Raw genomic sequence first — 19,956 nt, forward strand, 5'->3', positions numbered from 1 at the left:
AGTTAACCTGTCTTTTGTCTAAGTCTTTTTATGTTCTCCGATTGTTTACCTCCCTCTATCTTTTTGCAGGGATGAACCCACATGACTTTTGGGGAGGTGACAATTGGATTGACGAAGACTTACTTAGTCTGGACAGCCAGTCCTTCTGATACAACTTTGAACTCGCCGACTTCAATTTTTATTCTGCAAATATTTGAGGACTTTGTTGTTCGTTTTTATGCTTTTATTTCACATACTTCATCTTTTGTTCTTGTATGGCCTCTAAGCCTTTTACTTTCGAACATATGATATTTTTGTTCTTGTATGGCCTCAGGGCCTTTTACTTCTGAACAGACGACCGACCAGACGGTGTTTAATCATTGCTTTAACTTCTTTTTTAGACATGTAGGTGTCTGGACTTACACTTTTATGTCTAATCTGAAGTATGCCATTCGCACTTACTTAAGTTTCAATTTTTGTTTAACAAAGCTTTAAATTTTGCTCAATTTTAGCTGTGCTTGTTCGATGCTGTACGATGTAGGTGCCCCCCCCCCCCCAAGTGATCGAGCAGACTTATGGTCTCTTGGTCACTTTCAATTCACCAAGTAATGTACACCTTTGCCTGTGTATTTTCTTGGAAGGACCTTTTTGTACGCATGTTGAACTAAAAAATAAAGATTAACTTTAAGAAATTATCTTGTTAGCAAGTGTTTGACACAATTTAGAAAGAGAAACTCTAACACTTGTAAGCCAATACATTCAAGTGAAGCCTCCAATCTACAACCTGTAAAAATCAAACATCAAAGATGTTCCTCAAAGTAAAGTTCCACCATATGGGAAAGTGTTCCTAGCAATAGCAAGTTTACCTTTAGTACATTGAACTAAATTAAAGAGAGCACTTAGGTTGACCTCCAAACATAGCATATGTATTCATGCGATCACATATTTGCCTTATCAATGAAGTGTTATGTTTTTACTCTACATATGACATTAATCACTCAGCACATGTGTGTTTGACTTGCTCACTATACTTGTCAATAATTGAAATTGTCAAACTGAATGAAGTAGTAAAAAAAAACTCTTAGGACTACATGGATTGACTACCCCCAACGGTCCAAGAAAATAGTAAAAGCCTAAAGATAGTTCCATAAGAAAGAACACTCGTAATAAGAAGGGGGATGCTCCTCAAAATACAAATAAGTCATAAAGCATGCATAGAGAAACAAATAAAAGATACGTATAAAAAGTCGAGTCGATTCACAAAGCCATCATCTCTCTTAAAATATCAAAAGCAAAAGGTCAAGTGGGTTCACGTAACCATTATCTCCCTTAAAATATCAAAAGCAAAAGGTCGAGTCGGTTCACAAAACCATCATCTCCCTTAAAATATTAAAAGTAAAAGATTGAGTCGGTTCACATAACCATCATTTCCCTTAAAATATTAAAATAAAAGAGAAACTGGATACGACACTAAGAGGGACACCATGAATTGATAAATCATTTGTTCTTCTCCATAAATGATCGATACCAATCAAAAAAGTCAAATAGTTTTTTTTTTTTCTATTTTGATATATCTTATCCTTACCGTTATCGCTATTTATTTACTCTATTTCTTTATTTTTTTTCAACAAGTTTTGATCATATCTTGCTAATCTTGCTAATGATCTAGATTCCTATCAAGATCTAGAAATGTAAAGGCCAAGGAAAAAAGGAAAGATTTTTTTTTCATTGAAAGAATAAAATCATAAAATTATGTATTGTAGACTGTACATTTTATAATGTTATTTCTTGGGGATTATAGTTCAATTGGTCAAGGCATCGCCCTATTAAGGCAGAAGCTGCGGGTTCGAGCCCCGTCAGTCCTGATAGATCCAAATTCAATAAAAAATAGAGCAATAATTCCTTCCATTTTTTGTGAAAGGGACTCTAAAAGGAGTGCTAATTTTCTAGCATTCAAAATGTGCTCTAAGTGCCACGAGTGCAATGTAAGGGGTCGAGCGCTGCCTAAGAGGGCACAAGTTCCCCCAATAAAATTATAAAATTTTAAAAAAGGTTAAGCGCTACCTAAGGGGCCACAAGCTCCCTTATATCTGATAAGTAACCGATAAGAGGTCGAGATTGCTCAAAGAGTCTATACTCCCTCCATAATAAGATTACACTATAAAAGAGGTTGAGAAAGCCCAAAGTTGCAAAAGGATCCCTCAAACAAAATGAAAATTGAGAAGAGGTCGAGATTGCTCTAAAGAGTCAATACTCCCTCATTGAAAAGGTTACATAGTGAAAAGGTTAAGATATCCTAAGTGGCAAAAGGCTCCCACAAAAAAAAATAACAACTCATAAACGAGGTTGAGAAAGCTCAATGAGTAATGATCCCTCATTAAGTACCCAAAAAAATCAAGTCGTAAATAGCCATAACAGTAACCAAGAGAATAAGTGATGGAGACGAAGCTTACCAAACTTAGTCTACAAGAACCCTTGAATGAATTCTCATAGACTAGGGGGCAAGAATTGACCCCCAAAATTTACTAAGTATAAATTTTGGAGACCACATGATTAAATGGAGGAAAGATCTCACAATACAATTAAATAAAAATGTATGGGCAAGAAAATGGAAGGCCAACTAGCAAGGTGAGACACCACAAGAGAGGAAGAGCTAGCACGAGGAGGAGCGAAGGCACAGGTTGAGCTCCCCGTGTGAGGAGCTCTTCGTGCCCAATATCCTTGCTCCCTCTCTCTCCCCCTTGCTCCCCACTCGTCCAAGGGAGCTCCCCACTCCCATCACTCCCCACATGCACCAAGGGAGCTCCTCGTTCCCATCACCCCCCACATGCACCAAGGAAGCTCCCCTCTCCCTTGATCTCTCCTCAAGATCTTTTGCTACTTTCCACTCTCAATACTTTGCAAAAATACCAAGTGTTGCTCCCCCTACCAACACTTAACTAAAATATCAAGTGTTTCTCCCTCACCCAAACACTTAGCCAATTCACTAAGTGTTGATCCCTTATTATAAGTATAGGTTGTAATAAAAATGATACCAAAGGGATGTACGAACAAGGACAAGTCTAGGTCTGTTAAGCTAGCATGCCTCTAAAAAAGCCTGAAGAGAGGAGGTGGTTTTACAACGGATACAAGAAGCACAAGTAGTGGAGACATTATTTGTCTCACTCTAGGTACAAGTCAACATTCGACCAACACTCCTCACTACCCATTTGAAACTCTAACCCTCATGGTACAATCAGAATTTTGTCCCCTCACTTTTAGGATCACTTGTATTTCAGAGTCATTAGAGCTCAAGCATAAAAACTCCATTTGAATACTGTAAAGGGGTTGGAAAATAATCATTTATAAGGGAGTTTAGAGATTCAATACAACATCATTTTACTCCATTAAGGTTTTTAGTTTCTCTTAAGTTTTTCATCTTCACCCATTTGTATTTGATTTTCTAACTAAAGTTTAGTTTACGAGTTCTAACCGTCAACAAAAAGTTATTTATAATTAGCTTTAATTTGGACTTTTTTTTTTTTTTTATATATATATAATAAATTAGAAGGTATTATTGTGTAGAGTATTTTTAGCTAAAAATTCTATTGTCTCATGTTTACTTTTTAAAGTATGTTTTGATATGAGCAAAATTTGTAGAATGCCTAAAAAAAAGAGTAGAATGGTTTTTTTTATTAAAAAAAAATAGTATAAAAATAAAGATAAATGTTAAAAGGTACCAGTGATGCTTAGTGTTCTCCTATGTATTAATATTGTTGTTGGTCCGATTAAGTATTAGGTTTCACATAGTTTAATGTAATAAATTTTAAAAAGTATCTAATTGTAAAATGACACATCTAGAAGACACTAAACACAGTTAGTGTCCAATGCTCAAAAATAAAAATAAAAGTCATCAATTAAAAGAGATATGATCTACTTTCTCCCTAACATCACCATTGATTTTTGTGGCTTTGAGATTTCTTTATTTTTTGGGTGAGTATTTTAGAGAAGATTTGCTATAATGATGAGAGAGAAAATGAGCTATACGGTTTTGAAAAAAGAAAAATATATATTTTTTTTGGTAAGAATGATTAAAGATTTTTTTTTGTTAAGTGTGAAAACATTCAAAAATTTAATAAATGCAAAATATCCATTTACAAAAAAAAAAAAAAAAAAAAAAAAAAAAAAGAAAAAACTAATTTTAAACCTAAGGAGGTCCTAAACATAAATACCTACCATAAAAATAAAAATAAATGTTAAAATATTCACATATTATTGATTTATAAATAAAGAATATTACTCAAATAATACTATATATATTAATGTAATAAAAAAATCAAATCCAAAACAAAATAAATGGTGTTGTTTTCTTTTTAAGGAGTCCAAATTTCTCTCTAAAAAAAATCCAGTTCACTTGATTTAAAAAGAAAGAGAAGATTTCAAAGTGCCTTGTATGCTTAAGGAATAAATTCTCCTTACCTGTAAATATTAATTCCAATTTTAGAAAGATTAAGATATCAATGTTTACACAATTACCAAAACAACAAAACAAAACCTTAAAGTTGATACCATTATCAAATATTGGGCATTTCAATAGCTGACTTGAGAATAAAACCCATTTTTGTTATTTATTTTATAATTAGTTTCTAATTTTTATATTATTTATTAAATTAAAATATTTAAAATTTGATATTAAAAATGTAATAATAATAATCATATTACAAATTTTATAATGCCTGATACAGGGTGTCCTTGAGCATTTTCCATTTTTTTTTCTCTGAAACTGTACCATTTTCCATTTCAAATATATACACGTAAAATAAAATAAAATCTAAGTTAAATTCCTAACCCCATGATTGGACACATTCTCTGATTCTCATCTCTTCCGTTGATCACAAACCTTCAAATTTTTACCCTTCACTTTTTTATTTACAGCAGACAATTTTCCTCTTCTTTATTATTATTTCTTTTTAAAGTAATTTAAATATTTGTTTCCATTTTTTTTTTGGAAAAATAAAATAATAATGACACGTGAGATTTCCTGCATTATAAAATTAGGGGATATGATTTTGTTCTATTATTGTACGTACGAATTGTAATCTGCAACCGTTAGATGAGAGAGTTATTTGATTTGACGGCTGAGATTGATCTAAGGATAATTAAAGTTAAAAAGTATACTCATTTAATGTACAGTGACCGAATACATTTTGTGAAGTGACAAAATGATATCCTATAAATTAGATATCTCACTGCACTCACTCATACCAAGTTACCAACCTTCTCTTTCTCTCTGTATTTTGTTAGTAGAGATAGTGCTTATTAGTGATATATTATTCAGATTATTATTACATAAGAAAACTCCTCTGTTAATTTCTTTCTGTATAATAAAGATGGCGATGGTGGCGATAGTAGTAGCAGTAATGGTGGTGATGATTAGAGTCGTGTACAACACGGTGTGGTTCTATTGGTTAAACCCGAGACGCATCAGAAAAATCATGGACCAGCAAGGAGTGCGTGGGCCCAAACCTCGCCTTCTCCTCGGTAACATCTTGGACATGGCTGCTCTCATAGAAAAATCAACTTCCAACGACATGAATTCCATCAATCACGACGTCGTTTCGCGTCTATTACCTCATTATTCCGCCTGGTCCAAACAACATGGTACTCTTAATCTGTATGTTACATGATAATTTTTGTTTTTTTTTTGATATTATTATTAATAATTAATGAAACAGGGAAACGGTTTATATATTGGAATGGAATCGAGCCAAGGATGTGTTTAACGGAGACTGATTTGATAAAAGAGCTGTTATCAAAATACAGTAACATATCTGGGAAATCGTGGCAGCAACAACAAGGGTCCAAACATTTTATTGGGCGTGGCTTATTAATGGCCAACGGTAGAGATTGGTACCACCAGCGTCACATCATTGCCCCTGCATTCATGGGTGACAAGCTCAAGGTATAATTTTCTAATATAAATGATCAATTTTATTTATTATATAAATATAAAATCAATGTAATAATGAAGACTCATCATCACCATCATCATTGATTTTTAGTACTGTGTGGGATCGACACATAAATATAAAAATGTATATTTTTTTTTATTTTTTTTATTTTGAATAAAGATTCACAAATGGGGTTGGTTTATTTGGTAATCAGAGCTATGCGGGGTACATGGTGGAATGCACTAAGAAGATGCTCCAAACACTAGAGAAAGAAGTTGACTCGGGTCGAACCGAATTCGAAATCGGTGAGTACATGACCCGACTCACCGCCGACATAATATCTCGTACAGAGTTCGATAGCAGCTACGAGAAAGGAAAGCAAATATTCCATCTTTTAACGGTTTTACAACATCTTTGTGCTCAAGCAAGTCGTCGTCTATGTCTTCCCGGAAGCCGGTAATTATTATATTATTTTTCATTAATTAATTAATTAAAAAAATCTTTACGTATTAGCTTTTCCTTTAATAGATTCCAATCTTTACTAAGAAGCTATGCTTTTAATATTCTAATACACAATTTTGATTTTTTTTGTTGGGGTTGTAGGTTCTTACCAAATAAGTATAACAGAGAAATAAAGTCATTGAAATCAGAAGTTGAGAGGTTACTAATGGAGATAATCCAAAGCAGAAAAGACTGTGTTGAGATTGGGAGAAGTAGCTCGTATGGAAATGATCTTCTTGGTATGCTACTTAATGAAATGCAAAAGCAAAAGAGAGGGAATATGGGTTTTAGTTTGAATCTTCAACTTATAATGGATGAGTGCAAGACATTTTTCTTTGCTGGACACGAAACTACAGCACTCTTGCTGACGTGGACTGTCATGTTATTAGCAAGTAGTCCTACGTGGCAAGACAGGATTCGTGCTGAGGTCAAAGAAGTTTGCAAAGGCCAACATCCTACCGTTGATCATCTCCCAAAACTTACTTTGGTAAGTTTATATAATATATTTATGTAACGTTAATCTATTTAACAGCCTGTAAAACTTAAAATTGACTGCATAGCCGTTTCTGTAGATTGTCAACAATTAAGAGGGGTCACGTTTTTTCTCTTAAGATATATAAAAGTTAAATTTTTTTATTGCAGTTTCAATTTTGTGCATGTTAGGTGTGAAAAAATGTGATACTTTTAAACGGTACAAAATTTAGTATTTTCTTTTTAAGTTAGCGAGGTGGAGATTTTTTTTTTGTGGGTTGCTAGAATTGGTAATTGACTTAACTTTTATAGAGTTTGGGGGAAAATGTGGTAGGCAAGAGTGGGCAAAAATACCCATTTTTTTTTATAGGTACAAAAATATTGTCCACTAAGAAATGTTTCCTACTTTCTATTGTTCTTATAAATTAGACGGTACTATCTGAAACTTAGGGATCGTTGCTTAATTAATTAAAGAAATGAAAAGTATATAATGTACAAAATTAAGCACTAGCTCTCTAAGCAAAGATAATTCTGAAACTTTCAACTTGTGCACAGACTTATAACTTTTCAGTCTTCACTGCTGCTAATCATTTGATCGGTGTGGAAAGTAAATTATAATATGATAAATCACATTACAGTGTCTGTTTTCTTAGTGTGTGTGGGACCCTTGACTAGTCGAGGACTAAAGTTCATGGTAACCCATTTCAGTATAAACTAAATATATATAAATATTTATATATAAGTCATAGATAAGGCAGTATAATTTTATATTAGACAAAACATAGCCTAAACAAAGAAAAATCTAGTACACGAAAATAAACTCTCATAAGCAGAGCCTAGCTTGAACAAATGGAGATCAAGTAAGTGTAAAGACGTGTGTAAAGGCCAATCTTATGATGATATGCTATTTTATTATCATTGTACCATAGAAATATATATAAATATATTCTCATTCTCCGTCCAAAGCTTCAGGCTTCGTGTGTGTGGTGCAGTGGTCCTATATAATTATGATCATTATTAAAACTATATATTATTATACTTATACTATATTATTTTTGATGATATTTATATGTTTTTTTTTTGGACAGTTAAATATGGTAATAAACGAATCACTGAGGCTATATCCTCCTGCTAGTGTACTCCCAAGAATGGCTTTTGAAGACATAAAGCTTGGGGATCTTCTTATCCCAAAGGGGCTATCGATATGGATACCAGTGCTTGCAATTCATCATAGTGAGGAGTTATGGGGTAAAGATGTAAATGAGTTCAACCCAGAAAGATTTGCTTCCAAGTCATACATTCCTGGTCGATTCATACCATTCGCTTCCGGCCCAAGAAATTGCATCGGTCAAGGTTTCGCCATTATGGAAGCTAAGACAATTTTGGCCATGTTAATCTCTAAGTTTAGCTTCACCATTTCAGATACTTATCGCCATGCTCCTGTTGTTGTCCTTACCATAAAGCCTAAGTATGGAGTTCAAGTTTGTTTGAGGCCTCTTAATTAGTTAGCTATATATATATATATATAGTCGGTCATTATCATATATTGGACTTCATTACAAATTAGATTATATTAATTATGAGGCTATATATATTTCATAATTAATATGGATGTTAATTAATTGAGTTTTGTTCAGAGATTGGTAATTAGGCTTCTTTTGGAGTTTCTTGTATTATTCTCGATAAGCATATGGCAAGTTTCATCTTTACTATTATTTTTGGCTCATTTGCTCGATGAATAATATTATATATGATTATTATATAGTCTAGGGATGAGCATGATATGATGGCATATACAAAGAGATATCAATAAAAATTTCACAACAGTGGCTTTTGCATCTTTATTTATTTTATATTTTTATGGTATTATAGTACTAATGTTATATTTTATGTGCACTAAGTTATTTTGGTGGTCAAAACTCAATAAAATTATACTCCCCACAAGAGGTTGTTTAGATAAGCCCTGAATTAAATAGGATAATAAAGAAAACGAAATATAAAAGTGAAAATAATTATTTTTTCTCCCTAGCACCTATATGTGGTATATATACGTAACTAAAAATCCTTGCAATGGTACATTGAATAAGAAATTCAACTCATCTTTGAAGGATAAAAAATAAGGCAACTTGCACAGAGATAAGTAGGGTCTTCTTTTGTTTATCTTATTTTTTCCCAATAATACAGATTAAGGGTTTTAGAAAAGTGCTTTGCATATAACCCCGTCACCTTCTTTCACCATTCTCATCTCGCCTATTTCCCCCTACTAGCTCTCTTTCTTTATATACAGAGTTAATATTTGGTTAGAGGTAGAAATGAAAAGTAATTTATTTTTTAGAATGAAATACTATTTTAATGTAAGATTTGAAAAAAAAAAATTATTTTTATTCTAATTTTTATTTTCATTTTTATTCTTATATTTTTATTACTACTAACCAAACACCACTCAATTTTTGTAATCTTTCCATATATATTTGTACTCATTGAATGATATAGTCTAATTATTACACGTAGATGTATGTATATTATAAACAAAATAATTGTATTGAAATTAGAAATATGATTTATTATTTTAAAATATATAAAAAGATAATAAGTTTGTGACAAATATTAAAATTAGTGGGAACTCACCAAAAGATTGCATGTATTTTTATGATAAAATAAATGAGAAAGATAATAATTTTTTAATTTAATAAAACGAGCTCGTTAGAGCTGTTCATATAATCTGCAATATGTGGTTTCAAACTCCAACTAATTCAGACCAAACAATTTGAAGACGGACCATATGAATCTGGTGTGAATGATTTGGTCAATTTGGATTGTTTGCAATTTTTTAGTTCGCTCACAACTTTATAATTCTGGGTAGTGCGCGGAATTCACACCAAATCAATCTATATAATTCTTTTATGTATACTTAATATATAATTTTTTTTTGTTGATATTTGGAAACAACTTTATATATGTAGCATATTGATATGGACTTAATACAAATACTAAACAATTTTATCGGGTTTGACCCGGACTTGACCAACCTGCAAATACCTGACACGACCAACTGGCCAACTAGGTGGACTTTTCGAGCAGTTTAGGTTCAACCCCTGTAGACCTTTCGAGCGGGTTCAAGTTTGATTTTTTAGGTCACTGGGTTTCGTTTTGGACAGACTCGTCCACAAACCCATTTTTTTTTACTCTTACCTAAACTTTAATAATAATACAGATTTACACTTTACGTATATTAGACCTTAGATATAATAACATTAACTATATTCCTAAAAAAATTACATAATACAACATATATTTATATGATTATCACTTCTAATTCTTTTATGTGTTGAAAGTTCATATGTATATATATTTCATTAAATTTAATGATTTAGTTATATATTTATATATATAATCAGTTAACATATTAAATTTAGTTATATGTTTATATATAAGTAAGTATGTTTATAGATAATTAGGTGAATGTGAAAAAAAAAAAGTTGAACGGGTCAACCTGCCCAACCCAAACCTGCCAACCGCCAACCGCGACACGTGAACACAGGTGGGTTCGGGTTCACGTTTTTTCACCCGAAACCCATGAACCTGAAACTCGCCAATTCAAAACTCAATCAACCTGCCCGATGTTCATGTTGGAAATATTTTACCAGGATCTAGATTTATTACCAAGTATGTTTCATTAACATCCTAATATGAATTCTAAAACAATGAAATAAACACATATAAAGTTTAGTAAACCTTACATTGGGTGCAGCGGAAATAACTCCTTCCATTCAGATATCTAGCCCTTGATTCCTTTTTGTAGCAGAGCATAATCAAGATCTGAATCTGGATCTCTTTCTCTCCTTCCTTTGATGTTGATTCTCCTTCTTGTTGTTTGGATTCTTTACAGTCTTACACACTATGATTGAGATACCACTTGATGTGTGTGGGCACTACTCTATCACTCAAGGGAATTTCAAAATTTTGAAGAGAAGAAAAGAGAGAGAGAGGGGCGGCTATGGCTTTCTCTGAAAGAAACAATGTGCAAGTCATAGTTTCCTGAAGCCAACACTTTCTATTTATAATGCCATCTAGGTTTAGGTTAGAATTGTATGGCATTAAAATAATGGAAAAATAAATGGTAAAAGGCTTGCATAGTGCCCGACCATATAAGGAAATTGGGCCTCACTTTGTAACTTTTCCATTTTGTTATTTTTCAATCCCATTTTCTCAAATATGCCAATTTTCCGAGAAATGCTCAACAAAGGAGATTGGGGTCTTTATTTGTTCCTTCGGGTTCGAACATAGACTTGGAGCATTGGGTGAAACCGGCTTTGTGAAAGATTAAGGTAAATGTTGATGGCGCAATCTTTGCAAATGACAGAAAGTTTGGAGCGGCTGCCGTGGATCGAGACCATGACGGTCGGTTCATTGAAGCCTTCACGGTCCTCTTGGAGGGGTTCGTGGACCCGGCCATAGCTGAAGTTGTGGGGGTTAAGGAAGCTCTGAGTTGGATAAAGCGAAACCAATAGGAGACGGACTCTTTGGTTGTTGTTCAAGCAATCCGAGGTTCGGTTATCATTCCATCTCTTTTTGGTCAACATGTGTCTGCTTGTCGTACATTGTTGGCTTCCTTACCTTTAGTCACGATTAATTTTGTTAAACGTTCTGTAAACAAAGCTGCACACTGTCTTGCTCGTAGCTCTTGTTTGTATTCAGATCGTATTTTCAGTGAAAGTAATGCTCCTGCTGATCTTTTATCTATTGTAATGGTTGAAAGTTCATTCTAATAAAGTTTACCATTTTCCTTCAAAAAAAAAGCCAATTTGCCAATTTAATCATTTAAATGCCAATTCTAATTATTTAATAACTAAAAATTAATTATTAAATAATATTGTCATTTAATATATTTATTAATTTAGACATATAAAGTATCTTAATTATTAAATAAACCTAGAATCTCTTTTCTTTACAATTTCGCCCTTGCGTAGTGAAAATTCATAAAGTAGACATAGTCTAACTTTAGAATTATAATTGATTAATTAAAATCAATTAACTGAGTCTTACAAGCAGTATGGTCTCAACTAGTATGAGGACCATGGGCCTATATTAACCGAGCTTCCAATAAGTCGAACCGAATTTACCAAGTAAATTCCCTAACTTATTAATTCCTTATTGAATCCACACTTAGAACTTGGAATTGCACTCTCAGTCATATAGAACGCTCTATATGTTCCACGATATAGATACGGTATTAGTTATCCATTGTTATAATCCTAATTTGATCAATGACCCTCTAATAGATGATCTACATTGAATAGGCACTAAATTACCGTTACACATTCAATGTATTTTATCCTTAAAACACTTAGCTCCGTATAAATGATATTTCAGCGAAGTGAAATGAGATCTCCGCCATTTATCTCTGTTTAGCCAAGCTCGAAGGATATCATCGTTTCACTTCTAAATTCCTATAGAAGTTATAGACTCCATATTTATGTTAGCGCTCCCACTCAATTATACTATCATGTTCCCAAAATGTACGTATCACCCTGACCCAAAAGTAGGCTTAACTAACAAATCAAAGAACATGTATAATACTCTTGAGATCGAACCTAAACATATCAAGATTAAGATCATTTGATCTAGGATCAACGGGTGATATTGAATTGAATAGATATTACGATAAATTTTAATATATCTAATCAAAGTTCAATATCGGCCCCTTCCGATGTATACTCCATACATCCGATACTGATAAACTTTACCAATGTCCTGGAAATGACATAACACTTTTTCAAGGTATAAGAATACCTATCGCTGATTATCATGTCAGTCTAAATCCAGTGAACTGACAAATCAGGGAATAAACTTTCGAACATATAATTAAGATTATATTCCACTGTGCTGACAACACTATAATCATTAACAAATTCATATGTTCTAGACTTAAATAGAATTTATACATTATATATATAATCATTAAATAAATCATGTGAACCATGCAACATAAAATGTTATTTCTAATCTTTATTAATAAGTAAATCTGATTATATTGAAATGGGTTTTATTTAGGACATAAAACCCAACAGTTCAGTCATATTTAATATTTTTTTAGAATATTTTTTTATTATTATTTATGTAATATAAACTTATTAAAAGTAAAATCATTTATTGAAATAATGAACAAATACTTTCAAAAAAAAATTAGAACAACTATAAAATATATACTATGGTTTTGAATCAAACGAATCAAATATTCTTGAGTGGATGGGTTTGGTTTAGGTTTAATTTTGAGTTTAAAAAACAACCGTATTATTGGCTTGGTTTGAAAAAAATGAAAATTCAGACCAAACTAATTCGTGAACGCCCACTAATGTAGTTATTTTTAAAATATTATTCATATTTTTTTTGTATTTAGAGTAGAAAATTCATATTTTAAATAGTTGTTAATATTTTTACTAAATAAATAAAATATTATAAATTATGATCGTATGTTATTTTTTTAAATAAAAAATAGAATAATCTTTAATTTTTATTTTATTAGCTAATTTTTTTTTCTTATTGTTTCCTTTAATTATTATTAGATATTATTATTAATTACTATAAAAAAATTATTACTAAATTACTATAAGGTTAATATAAATTACTAACTTGGAGAGTTATACAATATGAATTATAAATATATATGATTGTAGATTAAATGAGTTAAAATATTATAACTAATTGAGCAAGACTATTTTGTTTGAAAAAAAAAATACTAAAAGAAAAGAAATTTGTTATAGTCTACATGAAATAATCATATCGTGCTAATATCAGTCAACATACCATCGACTCTACGCTTTATGTCAATCAATGGAGTAAGTCTTTTGAAAGATCCAACCTTTTGAAAGATGACATGTCACGAGGGGATAATAGAAATAGCCGAAGCCATTCTTTTCGTGGGTGGGACATCTTTTTAGATCACATAAGAAGTTGACCTCATGAGGAGTTAGAATGGGTCAGTCCCACAGACAATAAAAAAGGAAGAATGTAGATAAAATCGAGTAACCATTTAGATTTATCTGATATGGATAAACCACAAAGTAATCAACAATTGACACAAACTAGGGGTGTAAAGGAAAGAATGCACCTATATTCATATGGAACCTTGACCAAACACTGCAGTTTGGGTTTCGAGAACTGCTAGGACATCCAATCCTAGACTTCCTAATGATGATCTCAGGTAGTGAATACTCATCCCATATTAGTTCAACTTTGTGCTGAGTATTAGAACTAAAGACAAGAGGTCTTACTTTGAAGGCTCTATCTCTTGGGTTCCCGCTTTCAATTGAAACAATGAGTAACTCAGTGATAATGACTTTTCCACCACGAGCCTTGTCTAGATCCTTGGACTTTTGCACTATGAGCTTGGCACAGATGAATTGGGTCATGTGTCGGTCATATTCTTTAGGTTTTCTGCATGTTTTTCTCACATGAGGCATATTTCCGATATACACAATTCTCCTCAAAATTGAACATCTGAATATTAACTTAATTCAACTCAAATCATTTTTTTTAAGAAAATTCAGACAAAGTGCACCTTGCAGGAATTGAGATTTTTAGCTAAAACAACTTTTTTGAAAATTTTATTTTTGAATTTTAGAAGGCATACCAATGGGTTAAGTATTTCCAACAAGATCTAGAATTCTTGAACTGAGTTCTACAAGAGTAGAAAAAAAATAATTAAAAAAAAATAGTTCAAAAATTTTGGAAGGAATTACCTAAAATTGAAGAATTGGTAAAAGCAAAATTTTAGGCTCTCAATTTTTTGTGCTAGGCGTGTGGAAGAGGTGGGAAAGATGAATGGAGGATCTCTCTATTTATAGCAATTGATGTCCTCTATTCCTAAGCCAACAAGGAATGGGTTTAAATTTAAATTTAAAAAAAAAATAAAGAGAGAAAAATCTACTATCTTTTCTCTTTTCTCTCCTTTCTTTTTATCTTTAATTTTTGAATCCCCTTGTTCAAAGAGGAATAAGAATTCAAAATTCCTTGTTCTACTAGAAGTCATTGAAGAACAGAAAATAAGTGCTGAGATTGTCAAAATTGATGCCCACTTGGTAGTTTCGAGAGAAATGGGCTTAGTTCACGTCATCAAGTCAACCTCACACAAGTGTAACGTTGACTTGGGGGGTAAATTTACCCAAAAAAGTGACCCTGGTGATGTGGATATTAATATTTAATACGTGGCAAGAAAGAAAATATCCAAGATTTGAGTAGTCCCGAGTCATAGCAGTCAACCTGGAGGGGTCCCTAGCCTTGTGCCCAAGTTGACTCCGGGAACAATGGAATGGGTGTCTGTATGTTGCAAAGCTATTCTTAACTTACAATCTTTCAGTATTCTACATCAAGAAGACCAAAAGAATCAAGTCAAAGGTCTGGAAACTTAAAATATACAAAACTGCACCCAGAAGTCAACCCAGGTGCCTAGGGTTTTCACTCAGTGCCCAGGTTGACATCCCAACTGGGGTTTCAGTTTTTGGGTCCTTCTTAGTGCAAATGGTTCAAAATTTGTACTGTTACAAGAATAAGACTTGTCACGAACATATTTGAGGCACCAGAATTAGAATTAGTGTATTTTCATTTTTGAGCACCTGAGCCACCAAGCACCCTAGGAACCTAGTGCACCCAGCGCCCAGGTTGACATATTTTCAACCTGGGGCGCTTCCAATCACAATATTGAAGAAGTATACTGATCATTTTATTCATCTCCATAAAAAAACGAAGAATCAAGTACTTACAAAAAAGAAACAGATCAACCTAGAGGCTAAAATAGGGACCCAATGCCCAGGTTAACGTAAGACTTAAATTGAGCGCCCAAGTTGACACTTTTTCAACCTGGGCCATTTTCCTTAGCATTTTAGAAGAATTCTTTCAATAAAATCCTTTGTTTTTGTCAAATATTAAGATCTGGGTGCTTTCGGAGAACAAACAAAGTCATCTGGGAGCCAAAATTGGGATATAGCGACTAGATTGACTTAGGTGCTATGTCCAACGCCTAGGTTGACATAGCACCTAAGAAGTCTATTAGGCATATTCTCCATTTTTAATAATAACTAAGATACGATTATTTCCGAAAATTAAATGGAACTATCCAGAGGAAAAAAGCTGGACCCATCGCCCAGGTTGACACTGCTATTGGGCCCAGTGCCCAGGTTGAAATTTTGTCAACCTGGGATATTTCCAGTCATTTTTCCCAAAAATTATTCAGGCATCTTTTTCGTCTTCAAAAATATCAAAGAGACAATTAATCTCGGGGAGCAAACGAGATCCTTTGGGAGCCAAAATAAGGCCCCAACGCCCAAGTTGACATGGGCATTGGGCCCTGTGCCCAAATTGACGTGCAACCTAGTTCGCATGTTTCTGCTCCTCAAATGTAAATTTTTCTCCAGACATTTTTATTATTTTTGTCAAAATGGGATATGATACCTCGTTCACAATCTCGAATGCCTTCAGAGTATTAAAACGTGTCTTTAGAAGTTATTTGGGAAGCACCCAACCTCCTAGTTGATATGTAGCCTGGTGCACTGGGTTCTGTTTATCAAAATCTAATTTTGTCTCGACCATCTGACTATTTTTTCGTAGTAAATGAGAGCTACGACTTGTGACAGGTTAAATTCATACTGTGATATTTCACCCTTCCAACAAGGTGAAATATGGAAAAAAATCGGAGAGTTTCGAATCTACCAAATTTCTCCAAAAAGTAACATCTTTGAGAACTGGTGAACAACTTCACCAAAATAAAGAATCTGACCAGGTGATGTTAACATATCAGTTAGGCATTAGAAAATACAAGTTTGTGACGTTTTTCCACTTACTCAGCATCTAGATAGATGACAGAATGTCAATTTGTGCCCTGGATGTCAACTTGGTCACTGGGTGCTGAATAACCTTTAATAAAATAGTCATAACTCCCTCAATATTGAACTGATTGACACGGTTTAACTTGCGTTTTGAAGCTATTTCAAATACATATTTAGTCATGTATCACACCCATATTGCAATTATGACTATATGAAGTCCAAAATTCATTCCCAAGATAATTGCAATTTTTTCCACAACTTGCCCAAAAACGATTCAACAGAGGAGATTCAAACTATGAAAATTGACGATTTTCATCAAGAGTCAATTTTCACCAATAGATCATCAAGATCAGCCCAAAGTAAATTTTTCATTTTTTTTTGTATTATTTTATAAATATTTTACTAGGTTCTCCTCTCCTATAAAAGGAGACCTCCTGTAGCTCATTTTCACATTCTTCTAAGTCCCCATTCGGTTTGAGCATTTTGCACTCTACATTCTCTCTCTAGAAATTGGAAGTCTTGCCTTAGCTAGTTTTTTTTTTTTTTGTAATTCTCGTGAGAAATAAAAACTCAAATTAGACGTAACTCCATTACCGTTCCGACATAGTGAGTGATCTACTATAAATTTCTTGTGTTTCTCATTAATTTACATAACTTATATCTCCTCTCGCCAATTTAGCGAGCGAGTGCTGGCCACAATTCTGTGTCTAAATTTTTGCATCAATAAATTCTCTTACATTAAACACAATTTCTTAATTAGTAGATGGTGAATAGGGTTGTTTATATAATTTGTGATTTGTGGTTTCAAACCTCAACCAACACCAAATCATTTGAGATCGGACGAAATGAATTCAATATCAATGGTTTAGTAAATTAGGACCGTTTATAACTTTTTGGTTCGATCATGGTTTTACAATTCTTTTCCGTAGTTTAAACAAAACCAAACCGCCTTAAGATGTTTTTTAATTAAATATTAATATTGTTTTAAGAATATCTAATTTTATTGTTATTTACCTGTTATAAGCTTAAAGTAAAAAAAAATTAGTAAAAAAAATTAGAACATTTATGAATTACAAACCTTAATCTCGTTTGGTTTGAACATTTAATTGATTTGGTTAGTGTTAATTTTTTTTTTTTTTTAAAAAAATCAAAATCAAATCAATCCATAAACATCCCTATCCTTCTCTTTACAGCTATTTGTGTGCTTAATTATAACAAAATAAACGCTAATGTGCTAAAATTAAATTGTATATAGTACATTAATTTTGGTCAATTACTTATAAGTAAACAAATTATAACTAAATATCAATATATGTACGTATAATATTAATTACTATTAAAACAGATAAATATAACCGACGTGCTGAAACGTGTTTTGGGTTGTGACAATATTATGTGGAAATGGTATAATTTGGGTGGAGCAAATTGTAATCTGCAACCTTGGGAAAAAGAAAAATCAAGAGATCTATTAATATATATATCCAGCTAAGGATTCCATTAAAAGAGTTGTAATGTACAGTGATTTTAGTATCAATATGCGAAATTGAGAAAGCACGTAATAATAATGTAATTTATATGTTTAAGATATTCGATGGCTGGCAGAAAGTTGAAGAGCCAAACTTCCTATAGATTTCAGCTACAAATAGTATATATGGTATGGCTCCTATTAATTCTAGCTACAATATAAATCACATAATAACCACTGCATATATATATATATATAAAAACAAGATCTTATAAAATAATAATAGTCTCGTGATCTCTAGATCACTTTAGCATAAATAAAATATGCACTCTATATAAAAAGAGATTTATCTTATATTATATGATCATGATAATTATCTTTTTCCATTGCACGAGTGGTATAGGCTATTAATGTATTTTTTTTTTATTTATTTATTTTGTATCTACACACATTTATATATAAGTGGTAGACTATATATTAATCTGTACTGTCTTTTTTTATAATAATAAAATTTGTGAGTAAAGATAAAAAAAATTATAATTAATTATAAATTATTATTTTTATGTTATCATTAAAAAGTTTGTATTAAAAAATTTAGCTATAAAAATTATAATTTATTGTGATTAAAATTAAATTAACATCATCTTGTATTTAAATACTATATTTTAATTAAAAATAATCTTTTATTATAATTAAAAATCACATTTAATCATGCATAAAAAATTATCTTGTTTGTAGTCATATCTTTATTTATTTATAGTGGTTGAAGGTTAGTCCAAAGAGAGTGTCTTGCGTCTTCCCTACCATAAAGAGCTCAAACTAGTCAAACATAGTTTATTAAGTTTCTATATCTATATATAATCTTAATAAGTTTTCTATTAAATTGAAAATTATGAAGCAATTAATAAACATTTAGCATACATTATCAAGTGATGCGCCACCATATAATTAGATCAACTCTCACCACCTTGTCTACCACTCTTACCCTCAGCAAGATCAATTATAACAAACAATAAAATATAAATGTGGAGCCAAATCTAGAACTACTAATTAAGCCACCACACTAAAAATATTTTGTGCTAATTAATTAACAACTATAAGTAGCTAGTGCTTCTGCATATATTATTTTAAAATTGACTTCATGCTTAAAGACAATGTGTCTTCTCAAACTTTAGTATCAAGATCTTAATTTAGTTTGTTGCATATCAATAATTTTGTCATTTTTTAGCTATTTAAGTGCATGAGCATTTAATTATTAATATTAACCATATAATATACTCGAGCAATAATTTTAACCTTCATCACGATATATGCTTTTTTTTTTTTTTGTAAGGTACGATATAGATACTTTATTTAAGAGCTTATAACAACCACTAATTGCATATATTTTGTATGAGATGAGCTTGGTGAACAACCACTAATTAGTACTATGTATATATATATATAAGTAATGCTATAAAAATATACAAATTAATTGTATATATTTTTTACCCACAATAAATTTAAATTTAATGTTGATAAAAAAATAAAATTAAATTTAATTATAAATATTTTTAAAATGGAGACCACATTTATACATAAACTAAATTAAGTCGGTTCACCCAATCACAAAAATAAAAATAAATTATGTTTTTAATTTTTTAAGAAAAATAAAAATGTATTTTATAATATATTTTCTTTTTAATTTTAAAAAAAGAAAATAAAAGTGTATTTTATAATTTTTATTTTTATTTTTATGTTTTGATTTTATTTAAGTCCGATTCGAGTCTGGGTCGGGGTTGTGGTC

General features: G+C 31.6%; 1 protein-coding gene across 1 annotated transcript; it reads left to right on the forward strand.

The window, feature by feature from the left end:
- The first annotated feature begins 5,134 nt into the window (after positions 1-5,134).
- LOC115698881 (cytokinin hydroxylase) lies at positions 5,135-8,596 on the forward strand. The gene is made up of 5 exons (XM_030626085.2): positions 5,135-5,619; positions 5,694-5,920; positions 6,124-6,365; positions 6,513-6,897; positions 7,970-8,596. The coding sequence occupies exons 1-5, from the start codon at positions 5,181-5,183 to the stop codon at positions 8,384-8,386; spliced, it is 1,710 nt and encodes a 569-aa protein (XP_030481945.2). The 5' UTR covers positions 5,135-5,180; the 3' UTR covers positions 8,387-8,596.
- Positions 8,597-19,956: the final 11,360 nt, after the last annotated feature.

The sequence above is a fragment of the Cannabis sativa genome, chromosome 8 (assembly GCF_029168945.1).
Source record: "Cannabis sativa cultivar Pink pepper isolate KNU-18-1 chromosome 8, ASM2916894v1, whole genome shotgun sequence".
In the NCBI taxonomy this organism is placed as follows: Eukaryota; Viridiplantae; Streptophyta; class Magnoliopsida; order Rosales; family Cannabaceae; genus Cannabis; species Cannabis sativa.